Source organism: Plecotus auritus (genome assembly GCF_963455305.1).
Source record: "Plecotus auritus genome assembly, chromosome: 1".
Classification (NCBI taxonomy): Eukaryota; Metazoa; Chordata; class Mammalia; order Chiroptera; family Vespertilionidae; genus Plecotus; species Plecotus auritus.
In genome coordinates this window covers 41,484,530-41,510,869 of record NC_137770.1, presented here as the reverse complement: position 1 = coordinate 41,510,869, position 26,340 = coordinate 41,484,530, and the positions used below count along the sequence as shown (strand labels likewise).

The window sequence follows — 26,340 nt, the reverse complement described above, 5'->3', positions numbered from 1 at the left end:
GTTGGATGTCACCACAACATGAGGAACTGTATTAAAGGGTCGCGGCATTAGAAAGTTGAGAACCACTGGTTTAGGAGATGCATTCCTGTCGGGGGAGAAGAGGAAGAAGGGAAAGGTGTGGGCATGCTCCTGGGAGGGAGAGCATTTGCCCATAGGTATATTTTTAGTGTTTATTTTCAAGGCTTGGTTATGTATAATTTTTTTAAAATCCTCCCCCAAGGATATGTTTTTTAGTCTTTTAGAGAAAGAGAGAGAGAAAGAAACATCAGTGTGAGATAAAAACATTGATTGGTTGCCTCATACTTACCTTGACGGGGATCAAACCTGAAACCTAGGTATGTGCCCTGACCAGGAATCAAACCCTCAACCTTTTGGTGTATAGGATGATGCTCCAGCCAGCTGCGCCTCCTGCCCAGGATGGTTATATATAATTTATGCATTATATTTATTCTTCTTTGAAATTTCCAGCGGGCTGGAGTTTGTCTATGTAGTTTTCTTAAAAAAAAAAAAAGTTTTTATTGATTTTTAGAAAGAAAGGGAGAGGAGCGAGAAATATATCTATTTATCTATCTTTCTATATATATATATATATATAGAGAGAGAGAGAGAGAGAGAGAGAGAGAGAGAGAGAGAGAGAGAGAGAGAGAAGAGAAAGAGAGAAAGAGAGAAAGAGAGAAAGAGAGAAAGAGAGAAAGAGAGAAAGAGAGAAAGAGAGAAAGAGAGAAAGAGAAAGAGAAAGAGAAAGAGAAAGAGAGGTGAGATGTGAGGGAGGAACATTGATCAGTTGCCTCCCGCACACAACCTGGGCATGTGCCCTGACCAGGAATCGAACCAGCTACCTTTCAGTGCATAGGACAACACTCACCCAACTGAGCCACACTGGCCAGGGCTATGTAGTTTTCTTTTACAGTATAATCTAAATTAGTTATTTAAAAATGTTTACCTATTTTATTTATATATTTTTGGATATTGTTTATTTTTACTTTTCTTCTCCACAGAATTATAGTGAATGGTTGCGTGGATTTGAAAAGAAGGCAAAAGAATGTGTGACTGGAACTTCTGGTTCAGAGGAGGTTAAGGTTAGTTTAAGAAGTGAAATATCTATGTTTTAACCAAAAAAGAATTAAATCAGAATTTGTCTTTATGAGCTTGGGAAAGATAAAAGATGTAGTATGAATAGGCTAATGATTTTTGTTGTTGTTGTTAATCCTCACCTGAGGCTATTTTCCCCATTGATTTTGAGAGGGAGAAAGGGAAGGAGAGAGAAAAAAACACATCAATGTGAGAGAGACACAGGGATTGGTTGCCTACCTTAGTCGCCCATACCCGGACCAGGGATGAGATCCACAACCCAGGTACATGCCCTTGTTTGAGAATCCAACCAGAGACCCTTTGGTGGGCGGGCTGTCACTCTAACCATTTGGCTACATCAGCGAGGGCAGAATAATGATTTTTTGAGAAAGTATAATGTGATTTCATTTTGTGTAAATTTTGGTGAAAATGCTGTAAGTCTTCCTTGCATTTGATTTATATACAAAGTTAAAGTTTGCCATTTCTTTAACTCTACAACTCAGTTCTAAAATTGAATATTTATCTCTTACTCTCTTTTTAGCCTGAATTTAAAAAGTAAAGCTCAGTTGAGGTAGGCAGGTAGAAACTGACTGGTTTGCTAAAGCAACCCCAGATATATAGTTAGACGTGTTCAGAACCTAGATGTGTTTTTATCCTTGTCTACTGAAATTTGGGGATTAACTTTTCTTTGTATGTCAAATGGCATGATTCAAATCCTCTTTTGTGTGTAGCCTAGGTATTATGACTTTATTTCACATGTGGATTTGCTTTGATTTTACCATCTGCTAAAGAGTGATGAAACTATCCTATCCTCCTATCTAATAAAGAGGGAATATGCTAATTGACTGTTACGCCCTCACAAGATGGTGGCACCCACAGCCACAAGATGGCGGTGCCCAATCCCCTCAGCCCCACCTCATGCAGCCTCAGTCCCCCAGTCCCCTCAGCCCTGCAGAGGAAGGCAGTTGGGGTGTGATTGGGCCGGCAGGAGAGGGCAGTTAGAGGCGATCAGGCCGGCAGGGGAGGGCAGTTGGGGACGATCATGCCAGCAGGGGAGCAGTTAGGTGTCAATCAGGCCAGCAAGGGAGGGGTTAGGGGGCTATCAAGCTGGCAGGCAGAGTGGTTAGGGGCAATCAGGCAGGCAGGCGAATGGTTAGGAGCCAGCAGTCCGGATTCTGAGAGGGATGTCCAACTGCCCGAGGGGTCCCAGATTGGAGAGGGTGCAGGCTGAACTGAGGGACACCCTCCCCCCGCCCCCATGCATGAATTTTGTGCACCGGACTTCTAGTCATATATAATCATCACATATAATAAAGGGCTAATATGCAAATAGACTGAATGGCAGAACAACCAATCAAAGCGTAATATGCTAATGATATGCTAAGGCTGCTCCACCACTTGCTATGACGTGCACTGACCACCAGGGGGCAGGCAGTCAACTGGTCGACCGGTCTCTATAACAGCTGTGGGCAAACTACGGCCCGCGGGCCGGATCCGGCCCGTTCGGCTGTTCTATCCAGCCTGCGGAGCCGAAAGAGCGGAGGGTTCTCTTGCTCTCCCCTCTGCTCCTTTACTTTGAATTTATATTAGTTCACACAAACACTCCATCCATGCTTTTGTTCCGGCCCTCCGGTCCAGTTTAAGAACCCATTGTGGCCCTCGAGTCAAAAAGTTTGCCCACCCCTGCTCTATAACATGCACTGACCACCAGGGGGCAGATGCTCCTACCAGTAGGTTAGCTTGCTGCTGTGGTCCGGCTGATTGGGACTGAGCGAGATGGGCCTGATATGCCCTGGAGCCCTCCCGCAGTCCCTCCCTGGCCTGATCGTGCACTGGTGGGGTTCCTCAGCCTGGCCTGTGCCCTCTCGCAATCTGGGACCCTTCCTGGGATATCGGACTGCTGGTTTTGGCTGGGCCGAAACTAGCAGTCCGACATCCCCCAAGGAGTGTAGTAGTGTGCAAAGCAGCAGGCAGACTGGGAGGAGCCCAAGCTCATCCTGGCCCTGTCTGTGCCTACCACACAGCTGTGCTCGCCAGCCATGAGCCTGGCATCTGGCACCCATTGGTCAGCTGAGCGGCGCTCCTGCTATGGGAGTGCACTGACCACAGGGGGCAGCTCCTGCGTTGAGTGTCTGCCTCTGGTGGTCAGTGCACGTCATAGCAACTGGTCGACCGGTCATTCGGTCGCTTAGGCTTTTATATATATAGATTGTGTAATATATTTTGTAGTAAACAGACTCAGAGAGTTTTATTAGCAAAAACCAAATGACCAAAAAGGTCATTGTACTTCATTGCTCCTTAAGAAGGTTGAAATGTAGTGTTTCATTTTAAAACAGTTAGAAACCATTTGTCATAATATACCAGTAAGTACTGAAACAAGTTTGAAGCACAAAACTTTCTGGTAAAACTAGGGAATTTTTCTTTATGTCATTTTTTTGCAGGTTCTAGAGCACAAGTTGAAAGAAGCTGATGAAATGCACACATTGTTACAACTAGAGTGTGAAAAATATAAATCCGTCCTTGCAGAAACAGTAGGAAATGATTTTTAATCTACATTTTGGTTTCATTTAAAAATCATTAACTTATTCCTTAGTGGCTTAAATAGTTTATTTTAGCATTAGAGCATGAATTTTTCATAACAACTATACTTTTGTCCATAGGAAGGTATTTTACAGAAGCTACAGAGAAGTGTGGAGCAGGAAGAAAATAAATGGAAAGTTAAGGTCGATGAATCACAAAAGACTATTAAACAGGTACTGTATTTAAAAAGGAAGAGCTTATTTAGAACAGTGATTTTTAAAGTATATATTTTTATTGACTTAATAGAGGAAGGGAGAGGGAGAGAGAGATAGAGACATCAGTGATGAGATGGAATCATTGATTGGCTGCCTCCTGCACGCCCCCTACTGGGGATTGAGCCCACAACCTGGACATGTGCCCTTGACTGGAATGGAGCTCAGGACCTTTCAGTTCACAGGCCGATGCTCTATCTACTGAGCCAAACCAGCTAGAGCAGCGATTCTTAAAGTGTGGGCCCTGGACCAGCAACATCAGCATCATCTGGAAACTTGTTAAAAATGCATTCTTGAGTCTCACCCAAGACTTAACTGCATCTGAAACTCTGTGGGGCCAGCAGTCTGCTTTAAAGAGCCCCTCAAGTGGTTATGATTCCCACCCAAGACTGAGAATCATTGGTTTAGAGTACAACTAAAGGATAATGATAAAGAATATAAAATGCTTTGAAAGTGACAGAACTACTATGCAGTGACACGAGTTAAATTATTTGAAGTTCAAAAGTACTTTTTAAAAAATAGGTTTTTATTGATTTCAGAGAGAGGAAGGGAGAGGGAGAGAAAGATAGAAGCATCAGAGATGAGAGAGAGTCATCGATCAGCTGCCTCCTTCATGCCTCCTACTGGGGATCAAGCCTACAACCCCGGGCATATGCCCTAACCAGGAATCAAACTGTTACCTCCTGGTTCATAGGCCGATGCTCAACCACTGGCCCACACTGGCCAGGCCAAAATGACTTTTATAACATTGCTAGAGGCCCGGTGCACGAAATTGGTGCACGGGGTGTGTGTCCCTCAGCCCAGCCTGCACCCTCTCCAATCTGAGAACCCTTGAGAGATGTCCAACTGACCGTTTAGTCCCGATCCCAGTAGAATCAGGCCTAAACAGTCAGTCGGACATCCCTCTCACAATCCAGAACTGTTGGCTCCCAACTGCTCGCCTGCCTGCCTTCCTGATTGCCCCTAACTGCTTCTGCTTGCCAGCCTGATCACCCCCTAACCACTCCCCTGCCAGCCTGATTGATGCCTAACTGCCCTCCCCTGCCAGCTTGTTTGCCCCTAACTGCCCTCCCCTGCTAGCCTTTTTGCCCCTCACTGCCCTCCCCTGCAGGCCTGGTCCCCCCCAACTGCTCTCCCCTGCAGGTCTGGATTCCCCCGCCCCCCCAACTGCCCTTCCCTGCAGGCCCGGTTGCCCCCAACTTCCCTCCTCTGCTGGCCTGGTCACCCTTAACTTCCCTCCCCTACAGGCTTGATTGCCCCCAACTGCCCTCCCTTGCAGGCCTGGTCCCTCCCAACTACCCTCCCCTGCTGGCCTGATCACCCACAACTGCCGTCCCTTGGAGACCTGGTCCCTCCCAACTGCCCTTCCCTGCTGGCCATCGTGTGGTAGCCATCTTGTGTCCACATGGGGGCAGCCATCTTGTGTGTTGGAGTGATGGTCAGTTTACATATTACTCTTTCATTAGATAGGATAGAGGCCTGGCGCACGGGTGGGGGCCAGCTGGTTTGCCATGAAGGGTGTCCCAGATCAGGGTGGGGGTTCCCTTGGGGTGTGGGGCAGCCTGGGCGAGGGGCCTGTGGTGGTTTGCAGGCCGGCCACACCCCCCGGCGACCCAAGCGGAGGCCCTGGTATCTGGGATTTATTTATCTTCTATAATTGAAACTTTGTAGCCTGGAGTGGAGACCAAGGCAGGCCAGGGCTGCGGGAGCTTGGCTTCCTCCATCGCCGGGGGCAACTCAAGCCTCCTGCTCTCTCCAGCTCCATGGCTGCCGCCATTTTTGTTGGGATTTATTTATCTTCTATAATTGAAACTTTGTAGCCTTGAGTGGAGGCCTGGGCCAGCCAGGGTGTGCAGAAAGCTTGCCTTCCTCCATTGCTGGGGAAACCCAAGCCTCCTGCTCACTCTGTGGCCACAGCCATCTTGGTTGGGTTAATTTGCATACTCGCTCCTGATTGGCTGGTGGGCGTGGCTTGTGGGTGTAGCGGAGTGGTGGTTAATTTGCATATTACTCTTTTATTAGATAGGATATTGTGACCCATGACATATAGTATTCAAGAAAAAGTTAATAAGTTTTTACATTCTTATGGACCTGAATGTTTTTGTGCAATCTTAATTTCTCTCCCATTTACTTGGGTGTGGTAAAGAGTGCCTTCTGTTGCTTGCTTGTTTTTCTGGGCCAACCTGTGCAGAATTTAGGGATGCTGATGGTACTCCATGTTAATGCATTTGGGGACTAAATACAGTCAGTTGTCAGTTAATTGTTAAAAAATTTAAGCACTTCTGACAAGGCCTAATATAATAACATGCAAATGGGGTGGATTTTGACTGCAAGTTAAATGTGACACTCTCATTTATAAGGTCTTTTAAAATTCGTTATAGCTTTAAATGAGATGCATTTCAAGAAAATGATTTAAAATTCTAGAAGATAGAAGTCTCTATATCCTTGGTGGTTTAGTTGGTCATATAATTGTTTCATATTTCAGATGCAGTTGTCATTCACATCTTTGGAACAAGAGCTAGAGCAATTAAGAAGAGAAAATAAAGATAATGAAAATGTATGTTATTTCATTGTTTGACTTTTTAGCATTAAGTATATGTTTTTTTTTTAAGATCTCTGTTAAGACTTCTTTAGTCTATTTATGTACTTGTTATGCATTTAAGGATATCTTGTAGTTTTTGAGATAATAGTTTTTTATTCAGAAGTGTCATAACTCTTCATTGTGAGAAGCATCATGAAGGGAAATCTTAAATGTGTTTGTTAACTTTTCCTTCTTTGTTGCATTGCTAGCTGAGAAGAGAACGAGAGAATTTGGAAATGGAACTAGAGAAGGCAGAAATTGAACGATCTACCTATGTCACAGAAGTCAGAGAGGTACTTACAGTAGAATTTTTTTCAACCTTCCTTCTCTACTTAAATTAAGTTTATAACAGAGTAGTAAAATATTTTAGTGTAAGTTGTTTGTGGCAGAGCTTCCAAGTTGCATACATAACATGGGCTACCATAAGGAGATCAATCTTAAACTCTAAACTTCATTGCAGCTGAAAGATCTGTTGACTGAATTGCAGAAAAAACTTGATGATTCATATTCTGAAGCAGTAAGACAGAATGAAGAGCTAAATTTGGTAAGAAGCTTGTTCTCCACTGGGTATCAAGTAGGCTCTGAAAACACTTGTGTTGACACGTGGAGAAACCATCCAAACTTTTTCTCCTTGCTAACATCTTTAGCTTGGCAATTTTGTAAGTTTAAGATAATCTTCATATTCTGTTGACTCCTGAGGTGATCTTTCTTTTCTTGATTCCTAAGACGATCCTTCTTTTCTTAGCTCCTAACAATAGCATGTTTGGCTTACAACTCTTTCTCAGAAATTTCCTGTGTTTTATGAAACCTAATTTCTTAAATAACATTATGAATAAAGAAATGAAACACGCTAATAAAGACTGAGTTGTGAAGATTCTCTTCTCAGAGCTACCATAATAAACTAGACCTCTTATTTTTTAACCTGGAAGGAGGAGAATATTAAAGGTTGAAGATGCAGCCTCTTCATTCAAGTGCAATAATCCAATCCAGCTTCTTATTTTAACTGGTCTTTCTATAGATTACTTGAGGCCTGGTGCTCTAAATTCTTGCACTGGAAGCAGTGGGAAGGGGGGTGTCCCTCAGCCCGGCTTGCACCCTCTTGCAGTCTGGAACCCCTTGGGGGATGTCCGACTGCCGGCTTAGGCCCAGTCCCTGGGACCCCTTGCTCCTTACTGCTCGGCTCACTGTTCCTTAGCACTACTGTGGAGGCAGGAGAGACTCCCGCCACCGCTGCTGCTGCTCTCGCCAGCCGTGAGCCTGGCTTCTGGCAGAGTGGTGCTCCCCCTATGGGAGCGCACTGACCACCAGGGGGCAGCTCCTGCATTAAATGTCTGCCCCCTAGTGGTCAGTGCACATCATAGCGACTGGTTGTTCCACCTTAACGGTCACTTAGGCTTTTGTTATACAGATAGTTAATAAAAAGCTTGTGAAATTCTTTATCATCAACATCATTTAGGGCACAGTAGTCATGAAGCTATAGACTTAAAGATTTAACTAAAGTTAGCTAAATGTCTATAGATGTAGAGTACTCCCATTATTAAATTTCTGGAAATTTATACTGATTGTGACAGGCTTAGTTGTTAGATAAATATGACTATCTTGTAGTATGTTTTGCAAACAATTGTTATGTCTTTCCATGACTTAAAAATTGTTATAGCATGTAATTAGATTTTTAAAAAGTACCAGAATAAACTCTAGGAAGATTACAGTAAGTTTTCTTCTTACACCAAGTTAATCCTGCCCAGTTTGGAATTTACTTATTAATACTGTTGTAGGTACCAAAGAAAACTTCTTAATTTATCCATTTGTGGTTGATTTTCTGTGTTACGTTAGTGATTTATGGGAATTCATTTTCAGAATAGGGCTCAATGGAATGTACATGTAGAGCCTTGCCCTTCTCCCCCAAACACACACATGCACACAACAACCTCTTTAGTTTTTAAAATAAAAATTTTTATTTACCTTCATTTTATCTTAATTGAATCATTCCCACTGCAGTGTGAGACTAGTTTTATATATATGTTCGCTATACATTGATTGTACAGGTCAGGACTGTGGTATGCTACAGCTATAAGCCTTACTCTATAATGTGTTTTTAGAAAATAATTTCTCCTACTGTTGTTGGAGACACTACTATTAACTTTGGTGCTTGGTGACTGACTCTTCATTCAGACTGATGCTCACTTTGATTATTTGCTCCTCAACTTCTGTCAGGAGGTCTTTTTTTTTTTAAATGTTTTTATTGATTTCAGAGAGAGGAAGGGAGAGGGAGAGAAAGACAGAAACATCAATGATGAGAGACAATCATTGATCGGCTGCCTCCTACACGCCCCCTATTGGGGAATCGAGCCTGCATCCCGTACATGTGCCCTGATTGGGAATTGAACTGTGACCTCCTGGTTTATAGGTCAACGCTCAACCACTGAGCCATTATGGCCGGGCAAGAGGCCATTTTGAGTGGGGTTTTTTCACATCGAGTTTAAAATCTTAATTTTAGTTTTTCCGTTTGTTTGCTCAGGAAAACTGTTGCCACATTTTAAGATAAATTAAAATAATTTTATTTGTCTATACATACATTGTGTGTTCTTGGACCAAAGGAATAACCTGTCTGGTACATTAAATCAGAATTAAGTAAAAGAGCAAAACTGAAGAAGTTGGTATTTAAATAGAGTTCTAAAAATAATTTCCAAATGAACGTCCCCCATTAATTCTCCCTCCAGTTCGAAACGTCAGCATCTTGTATTTCCCCCTTTTGCGTCTCCAGACCTTTTTGGAATGTTATGCCTCTGGGTGGGAAGCTAAATCAGTTAACTTGGTGAGTTTAAATAAGAAAGTTTTTTTTTTTGTCAGTGTAGTCCATTTTCCTTATTCATATTTAATCAGGACAGTTAACAAGATTAGAGGCATTCTGTATTGGCACTAGAGTTTTATAGAGCTTTATTACTGTTTTGACAAGTTGGTTATTGAGAAGTGTGTCTTAAGACATTTCTTGTTGCCATTATTAGGCCAGTATGGTCTTGCACTGATTTCTTCAGTGCCATCTTAAAGGATAAGCAACATTAAAATTTTTGAAGTTATCATTTTACTGGATTTGCAATCTTTTGTTCAATGTCTTTTAAAATATTACACAGTTGACTTTTCTTAACTGTATAGTCATGAAAGTCTTTAAAAATTAGTAAAATTTCTGACTACTTGCCTTTTATTTATTTTTTAAAATATATTTTTATTGATTTCAGAGAGGAAGGGAGAGAGAGATAGAAACATCAATAAGAGAGAATCATTGATTGGCTGCCTCCTGCATGCCCCCTACTGGGATCGAGTCCACAACCCTGGCATGTACTCTTGACCAGAATTGAACCCAGGATCCTTCAGTCTGCAGGCCGACACTCTATCCACTGAACAAAACTGGCTAGGGCCTACTTGCCTTTTAATTTGAATAATTTAAATATGAATGAATTATTATGAATAGTGAATAGGAATACTTTTAAAGGCACTTGACTAGAATTTGATGGTTTTGTTTTTACATTTACAGTTTTCTTCTCTAAACTCTAGTTTGTTTCTATAGCTTTTCTTACATTGACTTAGCTTTACAGATGGGATCCTCCACTGCTTAGCTTTTCTATACATCTGGTGCAGCATATTGGCTAATCCACTGTGCATAACTGTTAGAGATCCCATTCTTTCTCATTCATTCTTCAGTTGTAGAGGTCTAAGCATAATCAAAGAAGGATGAAAATAAAGTTAATTATGGTGTTCCTTTATTTTTACAGTTAAAAACACAGTTAAATGAAACACTCACAAAACTTAAAACTGAACAAAGTGAAAGACAGAAGGTAGCTGGTGACTTGCATAAGGTAAGACACTGCTTATCCAGAAGATGTTATTGCATCATGCAATGTTGTGCCTTGAATCTTAAACAAACGTACTGCTAATTCTGCTGTTATTTTTTGCATTATTATATTAATTTGTTTATAAATTTAAACTATTTGTTATATAGTTTTTAGAACTAAACTTTTTGGCTTGTTTTAACATTTTTAATTTGCTTCATCATTTCATCACATTTGTGTAATTAATTGCTTTATAAAGTATAGAATAAACTTTAAATTTAATTGAAGTTATTCTTTTTTTAAAACTTATTTACAGCCATCTATTTTTTGAGGGGGAGGGGATTAGCTTATATAGTTGTTTATCTTCATGGATCCGAAAGATGTATATAGACCTCTGATGTTTCAGAAGTTTGTTCCTTTCATTTATTACTTTGTAGAAATACATTTTTCTTAGTCTCATAAATAGGCAGTTTTTAGGATTACATTTTTTTATTCTTTGCATTAGGTTGACAAGTTATTTGTAATTTTGAGATATTTTTCAAAGTGTAATTCATGTGTACTTATTATCAAAGCTGCTTTAGAGCTGTGATTGTGTTCATTAGCAAAACAAATACGTCACTTTTTCAAAAGTTGAAAGAAATGTTTTTGTTGGTTCTGTATGATGTTATGTAAAAGTATAGGACTTCAGAATTGCTTCAGATTACTTTGGTGTTATTGTTACCAGAAAATAAAATGTGAACTTAGGAAGTTTGTTTTAGAGCTCAAAACTTAAGTACATGATACAATTGTCAAGGCTGAGCAGTCTAGTTTACTTCAGTATGTGGTAATTTTTGACCTCTGGACCAAATATATAAAGCATGTAGTTTTAGCTTAGCAATTTAGTTTCTCAGATATACTTTAAGAATATTAAACAGGCACTCAAAGATACTAGATATGCCATGTTATTTGTGATGGCTAAAATGGCAATAATAGGCAACAGTGATGTGCTCAGATCTATATAGAAAGACCGTGTAGCACTTGATTGGACATGCACATAAATATTTATTGACATGAAAAAAGTTAATGAAATACAATGTAAAACAAGTATAAAACAGCATGTATGTTAAAGACCATTTATACATTTTTTTTTTTTTTTTTGCCAGTTTTCTATTTGCCCCTTGTATGCACAGAAGAGGGATCTAGACCAGGGGTCAGCAAAACCACAAACTATTTTAGGATTTGTGGGCCACATATGACTTCTCACATACTGTTCTTTGTTTGTTTAACATAATCATTTACAAATGTAAATACCATTCTTAGCTCATGAGCTGTATAAAAACAGGCTGTGGCCATACTTGGCTGACCCCTGACCTAGCCTAATGTTAATCCTAAATGTGTATTGTTTGAACTTTTTAAAACAGTGAGCCATGTGTTTTTATAGTCTGGTGGGGGAGGAAGCTGTTTTCATTTTGGAGTAAAAATTGAATAGGTTGGCTTTACATTGTGTTTTTAGAAGAGCTTTATTCTTGTACAAAAGATGTAAGAAAATCGTTCATTGTTTTTCTTGTCTATATTTAATTACCAGTTGTAGTATGTGGAGGTTACCATATTGCTTTCTTTACAGGCTCAACAGTCACTGGATCTTATCCAGTCAAAAATAGTAAAAGCTGCTGGAGATACTACTGTTATTGAGAATAGTGATGTTTCCCCAGAAACGGTATGTCTTTTCTTTAACTTCAAATCTCAGAGCTAATTACCTTATAAATTAAGTGAAGTAAAACATGTACAAGATCCATCTATGACTTAAAATATGCCTTTGTAGCTCTGGCTGGGTTCCTCAGTTGGTTAGATTATCATCCTACACACCAAAAGGTTGCAGGTTCAATTCCCAGTCAGGGCCCGTACATCAGAGGCAACTGATCAATGTTTCATATTTCTCTCTCTCTCTCTCCCCCTCCCTCCCTCCCTCTCTTCCTTTCTGTTCCTCTCTCCCCTCTCTCCCTCTTCCTCTTTCTCCCCCCTCTCTCTTCTCCCCTTTCCTTTCTTCCTTTCTTCTCTCCCCCTTCCTTTCTCTCTCTCAAATCAATTATTTTAAAAATCCTCCGGTGAGGATAAAAAAAACACCTTTGTAATGTGCTTCCATCAGTCATGTTGCTTTTTTAACTGATACCCTATCTCTGAAATGCAGTGTTTTTATTAATGTTTGTTTTCCCTTTAGCTTAGTAAGATGTTAATCAAGGTTTGTGTTGGGAGGTATTTTGGTATACTGTTTAAGAGTATAGACTGCTTGTGTTAGAATCCTGCCCCTACTACTTAGTAGTTGTGAGACTTCAGGCAAATTCCTTAGCCTCTCTGTGGTTTAGTTGCCCCATTTGTAAAAGGCAATTATAATAGTACCTATATTGTAGGATTGTTGAAAGGAATAAGTGAGTTACTATATAAATCAGCGGTCGCCAACCTTTTGGACCTCATGGACCACCAATGATCCGCGGACCACCAGTTGGCGACCACTGATAAAAATCGCTTAAAATAGCTGGTAACACAACAGTGCCTCGCACTTAGAAAAGCTCAGTATATGTTTATTGTTGTTTTTACTGTTATTATGAATGTTCTCTTCTTTGGTGCCCCACATATTTTTTCTGATCAGAGAAATGAATTCATATCTGACATTCAGAGATTCTAGGTTTTTCCCTTTGTGGTCCAGTGACAACATTTATTACAGCTTTCTTTGGTGCAAACTAATTTGCATCACTAGGTATCAAACACTCTTTCTCTATGTGGTTTTTACTGTTGATTTTTATGTCACCTTTCAGATTTTTCATGTTGTATTTAAAACAAAAATGTTCTGCCCTTTTCTTGTATTGGGAGTTTTTCACTACTTTCATCTTTGTTTTAGGAGTCTTCTGAGAAGGAGACAATGTCTATAAGTCTAAATCAGACTGTAGCACAGTTACAACAGTTGCTTCAGGCAGTAAACCAACAGCTCACAAAGGAGAAAGAACACTACCCGGTAGTAGGTAAGAATAACTGAACTATTAATGTCTGTCTATGGGTAATTGGCATAGTGTGTGTATGTGAATGTATGTGTACTGTGTGTTTATCATAAATACAGGAGCTGTTATTGCCCTAGCAGAAATATTTCCTCTATCTCTTTCAGAACCTTCAGTGACAGCTTTAGCTTTTTTGGAGCTTTATTACCATTTTGTACATATTTTGGTCTTCCAGCTTGGAGGGAGGGAAAAAACCCTTTATTTTTACCTTCCTTGACCTTTGTATAAAACATACACTCTTGTAACTTGTTTACCTAAGTTTTGTTCATTGCCATAATGTCTGCAACTCCTTTACTTTATCCTGATCTAAGTTCTGGTAAAGTATCTGTGCATTTTTTTTTAATGACTTGGTAAAATAAAGTGACTGATTTTTTACTAAGTTAAGATTCTGAGCTGAAAATCAGGTCATCACAGTTTCTTTAAATTGGATGCTGGATTTTTTGTTTCTTTGCTTGCTTATAAAGCTAACCAGATTCATTTTTTAACTTCTGAAGTGACGGTCTTAATTGAAGATAAATAAATCCGTCACTAACCAGACCATGTTAAGAAATTTTATTGCCTATATTACCTGGGAAAGCTCAGATTTGTTGTCACTTAAAAATGACTTGCAGGGATATAATGTGCAGCATAGAGAATATGGTCAGTAATATGATAACTATGATTAGTGACAAATGGTTGATTGACTTATTGTGGTGATCACTTTGCAAGGTATTTAAATGTGGAATAACTGTTGTATACCTGAAACTAATATAATATTGTGTATCAGCTATAACTAAAAGTAAGTTTAATATATATATATTTAAAAAGTGACTTGTGTTTTAGCTGGTGAATAAGATCAATTGATTGGTTAATTCCTGGGTTTTACCTGTTTTCAGAATGAATTAAGTCATATTAACCTTGGGTAATTAGGATATTACAATATGCATGAATACTTCAGATATTCTTCTTTCAAAGCTGTTTGTTCTAAAATAATCATGGTATCTGGAGATGAGTGGAGTGGCTTATACAATACAAAGGGGCCACTCATCACTGAACTGTCTCTTTCAAAACCCTTACTTAAGACTCTTTAAGTCTGTATGGAAGTCTCAGGGTAAGTTAGGTGTCCTGGAAAAACTGGAATGGACAGCTATTTTTTTATTTTAGACATGGGTTACTTTTATTTTTATTTTATTTATTTTATATCCTATGCTTTAACTTTATTTTTTTAATCTTTATTGTTGAAAGTATTGCATATGCCCCCTTTTTCTCCCCATTGACCCCCTCCAGCCCAACCACACCCTCCATCCCAGGCCTTCACCACCCTGTTGTCTGTGCCCATGGGTTCTGCATGTATGCATACAAGGTCTTTGGTTGATTACCTCCCACACACCCACCCTCCCCTGCCTTCCCTCCGAGATTCCGCACTCTGTTTCATGCTTCCATTGGACAGCTATTTTTATTACAGGGGCATTCTGTCTTTTTTTTTTAATCCTCACTCAAGGACATGCTTATTGATTTTAAGAGAGAGGGGAAAAGAGAGAGACAGACAAGAGAGACATCGATGTGAGACAGAAACATGAATTGGTTGCCTTCCCATACTCACCCCAGCCAGGGATCAAACCCACAATCTAGTTAAGTGCCCTGACCTGGAATTGAACCCCAACCTTTCAGTGTACGGGATGATGCTCCAACCAGCTGAGCCACCTAGCCAGGGCCTGTTTCACTTTTATAGAATGATTATCCTCTGGCCTTAGCATATGCTCTCCTTTAAAATGCTATTTCAGGCCAGTTACCTTTAAGAAGACTTTCCAAATAAATCCAGCTCATTCTTTTAACCTGTCAGCAAAATAATTATTTCTTAGTCTTTTAGCCTTAGGATGTTGACCTTTCAGTTACCTAGAGTTACACTTCTGTCACATTACCACCTTCCCACAATAGGAAATGCCCTTGCTTCCTGCTTCTTCCCTCCCATGTCTTAAGCCCTACTCTTTTCTCTCCACGTGCTCCTTCTGTTCAGTCTTGAAAACCTGCTCAGATGTCTTGTTTTAACCGTGCACTTCCTTTAGGTTACTACCCTATTTTTTCTTTTACTTCACTGATCAACAAAATTCTTAAAAAAACTATTCTCATGACATCTACTTCTTGATATTAACTGTTCATCTAGTCTAGAAGGGCTTCTCTTCCTGCCTTTCCAATGAAACGTTTTTTTTGCTGAGATCATTAGGGATTTCCTAATTGCTGGATCTAATACAGGTCCTTTGTTTGCATGGAAGATAGTGAAATATGCTAAATAGGCTGAAGTCAGTCCATAGGCCTTTGTGTTATAAGGGAAGGGCTCATTTCCAAGAGCTTAAAAAATTATGAGATCACCGATTACCCTTGTCTTTAGACCTCATCAGTAGTACCTCTCCAGCATGTCAAAGGTGTTCTTGAATTTTTTCTTTTCCCCCCACGCACATGGGTTGCTCATATTAAGTCTTGTGAACCATCTTTGACTTGGCCTTTTTCCACATTTGCCTTAATCATATTATATTTGACACTTATACTGATCATTGGTAATAGCACTTTTATTTTTTAAAAATTTTTGGTCTTGATTTATAAAATTGTAGTAACTTGTTAAATAAATATCTATGCTCTGGAACACAGCTAAAACTGAACTCTTTGGCAGGCAGCTCCCATAAGTGATAGCTCAGCAGTCTTTTGTGAGCTGATGAGCATAAGTCCCTATTTGGCAAGTGGAAGGGAGGGGTGGAGCATGAACAGTAATACAGCAGGAGGGACAGGATGGGGTGTGTGAAGGTGGAGGTCCACCAGGCACTGAGGACCGCCTTCCTTCTATGTGTTCTACCCAGCACTGACAGCACTGACAATGCTAGCTCCTCCCACAGATCCCTTGGTTCCCACAGCTCTTCCTTAACTGTTGGTGTCTCTCTCAGGTTTTTTTTTTTTTTTTTTTTTTTTAAATATATTTTATTGATTTTTTACAGAGAGGAAGGAAGAGGGATAGATAGTCAGAAACATCGATGAGAGAGAAACATCGATCAGCTGCCTCCTGCACACCTCCTACTGGGGATGTGCCCGCAACCAAGTTACATGCCCTTGACCGGAATCGAACCTGGGACCTTTCAGTCCGCAGGCTGACGCTCTATCCACTGAGCCAAACCGGTTTTGGCTCTCTCAGGTTTTTAACTTCAGCCATCATTTTTGCACAAAGTATTCTCCCTCTTGTGAACTATTCTAAAACTACTAGATGATTAAATTTTAACTATAAATTTTTAAATCATCAGAATGTAGGTAATAGGTTAAAGCTGATATCAGGAGACTTGTTTTTAGTATATATGAATTGTTTAAGATAATGCTGTACATTATCAGTAAGGGAAAAGCTATTTTTAAAAGATAAATGAGAGAGGTGATAGCCAGTAATTTAGTTTTCTAAATCCTAATACACAGTACTTAGCATTTTTGTAGGAATAGGAGTATTTATCTTATAACCTTAATTGGTAAGGCCTTAACCTTTCTTTTCTTTTGGATGTCTTCTTGTCCATCTTCTATTCCTCTCTCCCTGCAAGCCCCCCAAAGAAGGCTATCAGACCCCTGCTTTTTTTAAAAAATTAAGATAATTGCTTAATTATCTTAATGACTAGTATTTTATAATATACTTTTTTGTTCCCAGATAATCTACTGTTCTTTATGTTTCATATTTGCCTGCCTTTGTGTTCTAAGTGTGTACCTGTCTGTATCAGAAAACTTCATCACCCCAGTGTTTTGATCTGTTTGGACCACTGTAACAAAAACCCCACAAACTGAATGTCTCACAGTTTATTTCTTACAGTTCTGGAGGCTGGGAGTCCAAGATCAAGGTGCCAGCTGATTCTGTTTCTAGTGAAACCTTCCTGGTTTAAAGATGGCCACCTTCCCTTTGTGTCCTCACATGGCAGAGGGGTGAGGGAGGTCTCTGGGTCCTGTTTATAAGGGCACTGATCCCATTCATGACAGTGGGGTCTTTGGAAGGTGGGCACTTCCAAATACCATTTACACTGGGGGTTAGAATCTCAACATACAGCTTTTAGATGGACACAAAAGATTCAGCTTCCCTGACCTTGGAACCAGTTTGTGGAGTCCCATGGAGGGAGGATGATAACTTTAATAGCTGACACTTCTTGAGTGTTCCTCCAAGCATGAGCATGCTTCTAGCACATAGGCATTGTCATTCATGTAATCCTCACAACACCCCTGCATGGTAGGTAGGTATTGTTAATTTTTAATTCCCATTATACAATAGACCCCAAATTGGTTCTGTAACTTGGTGAAGGTCACACAGCTAGTAACTGGTGAGCTGGGGTTTAAATCAAAGTGGTCTGGGCCCAGGGCCTGTGCTCTGAATCAGTACTTTTGTTCTCCCTGATTTAGGCATTGTGTGCTTCCATCCCTTCTTCCTTTTCTCCTCATTTTGTCTCATCCTTTGTTGCCAGCTTCTTAGAGTTTCTTCTGTTAATTCTGACTTTTTCCTAAAGTTGGTATGTATTTGGTTTATTAATAATGAATGGGAGAGGCTCTCAGTGTTATCCAGCAAAACTGGGGTGAAGTATATATGTGCTTTCCCTACTCCCATTGACAAATGGATTATTTTATGATGCTATTGTCTCTTATTTCTGAAAGAAAGAATTCTTTTATAGTACTATTGAAGTATAATGTTGACATTCCAGATAAAAACTAGCTTTTATTTCTACACTTTACACTTGATCAGGTTTTCATTTCCTGTAATGTGTTTACATAGCACTTTATAGTTTAATATATGTACTTTCTGATCAGCTGTTAATCTTGTTTAGATAACATGATAGCCAGTGATAACTTTTACTTTCTAACTGCTTCTTTTCCCCCTCAACTTTTTATTTTGAAAAATTTCACACAAAGAAGTGTTGAATGAATAGTACATTCACATAGCTTACCTGCTTCTTCTTCTCTCTCTGTGTGTGTGTATGTTTTGCTGATTCAAACCATTTGAAAGTAATGACATTTTATCCCTGAGCACTCCAGTGTGCATCTCCTAAGAACAAACACATTCCTTTACAAGTCCACAGTATCAGTATCACATCCCCAAAAATAAAACAGTAGTTCTATATCATCATCCAGTATTAAACCCATATTTAAGTCCCCTCAATTATACCCCAGATAGCTTTTATTTTTCCCAAACCATCATCCTATCAAAATTCACATGCTGCACTTGGTTATGAACTTTGAAGGTAATTTCTTTAGTCATTTTATCAGACTTGGAAAGCTTCATATGACCTCAGAAAGTCTCTGAACCTATTTACGCATGAGTGGAAAGTTGTAAAGTTCAGTCCCTCTTTTCAGGACTACTCACTCACCTGAATAGCTGTAGAGTGCTCTTGAGTAGAACTAACAAAAATGGATTCTCAGTGTTGTTCTCTTAAATATTTTTAATAGGATTTTAACACCCTTAAATTATTCTAAGTTTGGTATGAAGTTTTGATGCACATATTTTAAAATCCATGTAAAAGTTTCAGAATTTTCCCCCTTGGATTACCATTAATATTAATTGCTTTGATCCAGTCGAAAGGACCATGCTAGTTCAAATGGAGTATGTACTCCTGGTGCTTGTCAAAAGTTTCTGATTGCCTTTTGTTTCTTTGTTTTAAACTGAATTTATTTATTTCTGATCTTTTACAGAGTGAAGTAATTGAGAAACTGTTCATTCAAGAATAACAGGAGGCATTGTATTATATTTTGCCAAATTAAAGCCTTATTTATGTTTTCACCCTTTCTACTTCGTCAGAAACACTGAACAGAGTTTTGTCTTTTCTAATCCTTGTTAGACTACTGATTTAAAGAGAGAGAAAAAAAAGCCAACTCTGTAGACACCTTCAGAGTTTAGTTTTATAACAAAAACTGTTTGAATAATTAGACCTTTACATTCCTGAAGATAAAATGAACATGTAATCTTTTATCTTATTTTGCTCAATAAAATTGTTCAGAAGATCAAAAGTAAAGACAATGTAAAATTTAACATTTTAATACTGATGTTGTGCACTGTTTTACTTAACATTTTGGGGAGTAACTGCCTCTGACGTCCACTCAAGAAAACACTTTTTGTTGCTAATGTAATCGGTTTTTGTAATGGCATCAGCAAATAAAGGGATGCTTATTATCAGACTTGTTCTAATTTCATTGAGCTTTAATAGATTTTATTAGCATTACAGGCCAACACACTTAGTAATTTCAACCTTCAGACAAGATGAGATAGGCATTGTTGATCATACAGCCTCTCTGCTGGAGCCTTGGGTCTTCTCTGGGATTCTGTGCAACGTAAGTCTTATCCAGAAGAGCTGCCGGTTACAGAAAGCACGAGCAAATATTTAGGGTTTCATGCTTACCACCCCCACTTCAGGTTGAGGAGCTCTACTTTATTTTTACTATTACTATTTTGTTAAGTAATAATAATTAACTTTTTTAGTTTCCTTCTTGCCAGGCACTATGTTATAGTTCACATGTTAATCTTTTTTTTTTTTTTTAATCCTCACCCAAAGATACGTTTTTATTGATTTTTTTTTTTAGAGAGAGAGAGGAAGGGAGGGAGAGAAACATCGGTAGGTTGCCTCCCAAACACACCCTGACTGGGGATTGAACCCACAACCTAGTAGGTATGTGCCCCAACCAGGAATCGAACCCCACAACCCTTTGGTATCTGGGATGACACTCCAAGTAACTGAGCCACCTGGCCAAGGCCATGTGTTATCTTTTTTTGTTGTTGAAGAAGCTTTAAAAAATAAATCGGTTGGCCTGGCTGGCATGGCTCAGTGGTTGAGCTTCCACCTATGAATCAGGAGGTCATGGTTTGATTCCCAGTCAGGGTACATGCCTGGGTTGCAGGCTTGATCCCCAGTGCGGGTGTGTGCAGGAGGCAGTCTATTCATCATTCTCTCTCATCATTGATGTTTCTATCTCTCCCTCTCTCTGAAATCAATAGAAATATATTAAAAAATGATAATTGGATGAAAAACTGAGCCCTTCAGATGCTGACAAATGTCTGTGCCACTGAGTATTGAAGCATTAAAGTGCCTGGCCTCCCTGCAGTTTGTCATGCTTCTACCATGGGGCCTCTCCACTTTGTTCTCCTGTGTAAAACTTTCTTTTCTTGACTTGATCCCTCACCATCTTGAGATCTGTTTAAATGTCACCTTTCTCATCAGATCTTTCTCGATCATCCAGTATCCCCCTGCCTCCCTGTCCCCATACCTGTTTTTGTCTATAACATTTACAAGTTTCAGATATATACTTGGTCAGTCCCCAGACCCCACCACGGAGAGGAAGCTCCACGAGGGCCGGAATCACCTCTTTTGTTCCTTGTTTTATCCCCAGCCCTGAGAAAGTGCCTGACATCTAATTGTGCTCAAATATTTAAATGAATGAATGGATGAAATTTATTTTTATAGCTTGAGGATTGTTGCTTCCCAACCTTTTCACTTCATAGCACACCTATCAAGTAATATTTCTAAGGTATATGACCAGGGATGCCTGCCTAGGGATTTGGGATTCCCCAGGGCCCAGGCCTTACCTGGCTGCTTTCAGCAAACCATTGGGAAATTGATCTGAAGGCCAGATACTGTGTCAGCATCTTCTCTCCTTTTTCCTTTGCTTTGCTGTAAAGCTACTTATGTCTTTGCCACCTGAAAACAAACAAACAGAAATCCTGTCTTTTATTTTACAAATTTTCCTTGCTACTCTTCTCTCCGGAGTTTGGTTTCTAAGAATTGTATAATTGTATTATTTTTTTAATCTTCCTCTATGTTGGAATTTTTAAAAAATAAAATAATTGCAAGAGACTCAGAGGACTCCATCTGGTGTCTTATTTGTGTCCTCTTCCTCAACATTCCAACTCAAATATTCATCGTTTTGCCCCTGAAATGGCAGGAAGTTGTTAATATTGCCTGTTCCAGTTAGGGGCAGTCGAAATAGTTAACGATTACTTAATTTTATTAAAAGTCTATTCCTGTTACTTGCATCAATTTGTGTTACTTCCTTACTCCAGAATCAAATAGGAAAAGCTTATCACACTCCCATTTGGTTATTTTTCAGATATGCCTAGATAGCTCTATGCTCTCCAAGTCATTCCCTCTAAGTTAAATATGCCCAGTTCTTAGTTGCCCTGAATATGAAGGGCCACACTAGCCTGCTTGCCTCATCCATCTCCCAACTGCCCACTGTAAGCAGTTCACTCACTGAGGGAGACAGGGAGCATCAAAACTAAGAGGGAGCCGTGTGTCTTAGGTCCGTGGTCGGCAAACTGCGGCTCCCGAGCCACCTGCGCCTCTTTGGTCCCTTGAGTGTGTGGCTCTTCCACAAAATACCATGGCCCGGGCGAGTCTATTTTGAAGAAGTGGCGTTAGAAGAAGCGTAAGTTTAAAAAATTTGGCTCTCCAAAGAAATTTCAATCGTTGTATGGTTGATATTTGGCTCTGTTGACTAATGAGTTTGCCGACCACTGGCCTAGGTCTCTAGTGGCTCTCCTTGCCTCTATTGTAGCCAGTTGAGGCAGGAAACCCTGATTACTCAGATTGGGGAGAACCTACAGGGAGGAGAGAATGACCATGTATTTGGGAGCTGACTTGTTGCTCCCCTGAAACAGAATGGAGAGAGCTGAAAGGGAGGAGTGAGGGGATGCCTATGAAGCAGGCTATAACCTTGTTTGGTGTGGCAGAACTAGTAAATTTCCTGGAGGTCAGTCACCAGTGTAAAGCAACCAGGCTGGAGCGACTTGCAAGTGGTCCCCCAGCAGCACGAGGTTGTAGGTGTGCACCAGTTGGCAGAAGCTGTATTGCCCACAGTTTGAGCCAGGGAGAGATTTTCCACGTGTCTTGCATCCCAGGACAGACTGCATATGGGCACCTGCCACTCGTGGGATCTTCCCTAGATGGTGTGTATAGGAAAACAAGTGACCATCAGCAAAGGGCTGGTCTTGTAAGACCCCCAAAGGCACCTGGTGGAGCCGTTGATTCTTAACTCCATCATGAAGTGGAGACAGAGGCCCGTGCTAGTTATGAGGGCAGCCCAGGTGACTCTTGTGTCAAAGGTGTTTGCTCAGGAACAAGCTGCTTGCTCTTCATCCTGACATCTGCTGGGTCCAGGTGCTGGAGCTATTTTAGGTGGCTGACTACAGGAGTTCCCACCTCCCCCGAGCAGATTCCATGAGCCTATAATTGCTCTGAACCTGTGTGTGTGTGTGTGTGTGTGTGTGTGTGTGTGTGTGTGTGTGTGTGTGTGTACGTGTACGTGCATGCTTTATAAGCTTGATCAGTGATAAGTTTGATTTAGAGTTCTAAAGAGCTCCTTATGGATTTTTCTGTCCTTTCTCAAAGCAACTGGGTCCTCTGTCCACCAGGAGATAAAGTCTCTGAGGAAGAGAAGTTCTGAATGAGCCTGGGGTGCATGTGCTCTTCTTGTCAAGCTCAGCTCCCTGGGTTTCAGGGGTGGAGAGAGCTGAAAGGGAGGAACTGAGGGAGCCCAGGGAAGGGCGTCCTGTGGGTTTGCACACAGCTCTGGGCTTGAGACCAAAGCTGAGGGGTGGCAGGATGGGACTCTGGTAACAACACCAGGGTTCTCCTTTAGAAGCGATTGGACAACAGGTCATAAGCCAGGCCACCTGGGAGCACTAACCGGAAGATAGGAAAACTGAACAAAAGAAAGTAGATTTTAAGTTATAGAGCCATGTATTTCAGTTAGATACAGGGAAGAAATGCCTCCCAGCAGGTCCAGAAATCTTAAATGGGTTTCTAAGGAAGTGGACAGCACTCTTCAAAAACACTGAACAACAGGAGAAGTAGTAGCAACCCCTCACATTTCTACAGAACTCGGGCTCCTATTCATTGAGTTCTTGCAGCCTCAACCATGTATCACACTCATGGAAGAGGAGGTTCACATTTTAAGCCACTGGCTGGAAATCACAAAGCGATGCTTGAAGGCACCAGGCTGCAAATGCAGATCTGACTCCAAACCTCTAGCCCAGTGGTCGGCAAATTCACTAGTCAACAGAGCCAAATAGCAACCGTACAACGATTGACATTTCTTTTGAGAGCCAAATTTTTTAAACTTAAACTTCTTCTAACGCCACTTCTTCAAAAATAGACTTGCCCAGGCCATGGTATTTTGTGGAAGAGCCACACTCAAGGGGCCAAAGAGCTGCATGTGGCTCGCGAGCCGCAGTTTGCCGACCACTGCTCTAGGTTGTTCTCTTTTCTCCAGTTTTTTATTTTATATTTTTATTGATTTCAGAGAGGAAGGGAGAGGGAGAGAGATTGAAACATGTTTCAGAGAATCAACAATTGGCTGCCTCCTGCATGCCCCCCCACTGCGGAGCGAGCCCGCAACCCAGGCATGTGGCCCTGACCATAATCGAACCTGGGACCCTTCAACACTCCACTGAGCCAAACCGGTCAGGGCCTCTTTCTCCAGTTCTAATAATAGACTCCAAAGCAAGGTTGGAGGTTTCACAGGGCTGTTGTCAGGACACAGAGGTTACACGTGTGAAAGCACTCTGAGGAATGGGCAATACTCTGCAAATATGAAAGACATTAACCGTGTCCATGGATTCTTAGCGTATATCATATAAGCAATCACTAGGGGGAGGCATTAGACAAGGCATATAGGCAACTTGGTTTTGGAAGGAAAGTGTGTGTGTTTTTCCTAAATGATGCTCAGGGATTTAAAACAGAAAAGCAAAGGTTTGTATGAGGTACTGGTTGCCATTCTCATCAAGGTTTGATGTGCTTTTGATGAGGTGTTTCCATGGAGGCATCTTAGTCTATCATGAACAGTTTGGATAGTGGGTGATGCCCAACAAATGAATGGAAGATACTCACGGCTAAGCACAGACTCTCTCATGGTTCTTTTTGCCTTCTGTTTGCTCTGTGATCATTTCTGTGTTTGTTGAGGTTCTGTTTCTCCTTTATTGTTTCCACTTCATTTCTTTTTAGACTGTGTTTGTTGTTCATGTTAGGCAGAGCTAGTAAGGCATGTTCCTGATCACATCCCTTTCATGATTTTATGAGCTGGCCTACTTGGGTATTTTATCCAGATCATTCTAGGGCTATTTCTAGGTCATTTTCTTCCCCACTTTTTCCTATGGTGATTTGTTTTCTTCTCTTTCCATTCTTCTAGAATTCGTCATTATCCTTCTGCTAGCTGCAAAGAATGTTGGATTAGGAAGCCAAGTCTCATGAATACCACTAACAAGCTGGTTGACCAGAGACATTGCAGAATCCCAGTGAACCTTTGTTTTCAGGGATAATTATAATTTCCATGTTTACCATCCAGGTATATTTATTTTGTATAGTAATCTGGCTTTTGCCTCTTCTGTGCATTCAACATTATCTAAATAGTCCATCTTCTCTACCACTTAAAGTATTTCTGGGGTCAGTTTCCAGGTCCTCATAAAGAAGTTCCCCCCGCTGCAGTGTCTGCTCTGTTACGTCAGATGACCCTCTGGCCAGAGCAGACCAATGCTGTGTGTGGCTCTGTTGCCAAAGGGAGAGTGGCTCGCTTGCCTTTGTGTTACCACCTGCTAGAAGGGTCCCAACACAGTGTTGTTTGAGCTTCCATGTGTGATGGAGTTTCACAATCATCTCGGCTGCCTTTCTCACATTCAGGACTGCCTGGAAGTGGGTCATATCGTAGCCCCCACGCTTCATCCTGAGAACCTCCTCCTACAACCAAGGACCAGTGAGTCGTGCTGGCCTCCCTCTCCTTTAGGAAGAGGCCTACCTTTCTACAACCTTCTGAAAACAGGTTATGCGCCAGGCGTAATAAAAGTTACGAATCTATCAGGGGACAAATCTTGAGTTCTTCGCCAAGGACTTTCCTTGTGCATAGACTGTTGTCAGGCCTTTTCTATGGCTTCTGAACACGTCGGAGCCTCAGCGGTGCAAACAGGAAGCTCTGGCTGAAAATGACATCTCTGTTTTATTTGAAGAAAAGTTGCCATAGTCACCATGACTACCCTCTTGTTCGTCCTTCATGGTTCTTCCTTCTACATTTCTCTTAATCTCCTTTCATTTTAAATGCCATCATAATGTGTTCCAAACTGAAGAGAGCATGTCAAAAGGACACAGGCGCCCTAGTCGGTTTGACTCGGTGGATAGAGTGTCAGCCTGCGGACTGAAGGGTCCCAGGTTCTGTTCTGGTCAAGGGCACATGCCCTGGTCGCGGGTTCGATCCCCAGTGGGGGGTGTGCAGGAGGCAGCCAATCAATGATTCTCTCTCATCATTGATGTTTCTATCTCTCCCTCTTCCTTCCTCTCTGAGATCAATAAAAATATATTTAAAAAAGAAAAGGACACAGACTTTGCTTAAAGGGACTCCCTTAATCACATTTGGGGCAACTTGAGCATAAAAATTATTAACAGCAATGGATAATAGCACATTGCATTAAAAAATAATCCACCAGTTTACATTTATACTAAAATAAAGTGGAAGGGAGAAGGAAAAGCTTTTTTTTTTTTTTAGAAGAATGCCAATTAATAAACAGAGGAATGATTAAAAAAACATTTTTTAGCCACTATAGTAATAATTCAGGTAAGAATTATTAATGGATGCTGAAACCACTGGGTGAAGGGTTTTGGGGGAAGAGAATAGTCATACAGTCCCAAAGTATCATCCTCTAGATTACTTGTTAATTAAAAAGAGAAAAGGGGCCAAAACCGGTTTGGCTCAGTGGATAGAGCGTCGGCCTGCGGACTGAAAGGTCCCAGGTTCGATTCCGGTCAGGGGCATGTACCTTGGTTGCGGGCACGTCCCCAGTGGGGGGTGTGCAGGAGGCAGCTGATCAATGTTTCTCTCTCATCGATGTTTCTAACTCTCTGTCCCTCTCCCTTCCTCTCTGTAAAAAATCAATAAAATATATTAAAAAAAAAAAAAAGAGAAAAGGGTGCTTTTATGATGGAGAACTCTGACAGACACTACCTTAAGTGATCAGACAACACCAAGAATGGACAAATTGACACAGTGGCCTCAGTGAAACATATGAGGACACCTGTGTGGGATTCTTG

General features: G+C 40.7%; 1 protein-coding gene across 12 annotated transcripts in view; it reads left to right on the top strand.

The window, feature by feature from the left end:
* Positions 1-21,126, top strand: part of KTN1 (kinectin 1) — a 123,734-nt gene extending 102,608 nt beyond the window's left edge. For 4 of the 12 annotated variants that reach the window (XM_080640545.1, XM_080640541.1, XM_080640543.1 and 1 more), the window contains 10 exons: positions 999-1,079; positions 3,513-3,602; positions 3,732-3,824; positions 6,349-6,420; positions 6,654-6,737; positions 6,905-6,988; positions 10,215-10,298; positions 11,875-11,967; positions 13,147-13,267; positions 18,971-21,126. In XM_080640545.1, coding sequence (XP_080496671.1) covers positions 999-1,079; positions 3,513-3,602; positions 3,732-3,824; positions 6,349-6,420; positions 6,654-6,737; positions 6,905-6,988; positions 10,215-10,298; positions 11,875-11,967; positions 13,147-13,267; positions 18,971-18,975 — 807 coding nt within the window. In that variant the 3' untranslated portion in view covers positions 18,976-21,126. The remainder of the gene's footprint in view (positions 1-998; positions 1,080-3,512; positions 3,603-3,731; positions 3,825-6,348; positions 6,421-6,653; positions 6,738-6,904; positions 6,989-10,214; positions 10,299-11,874; positions 11,968-13,146; positions 13,268-18,970) is intronic. The other 8 variants (XM_080640548.1, XM_080640544.1, XM_080640546.1 and 5 more) reach the window with 3 other exon arrangements.
* Positions 21,127-26,340: the final 5,214 nt, after the last annotated feature.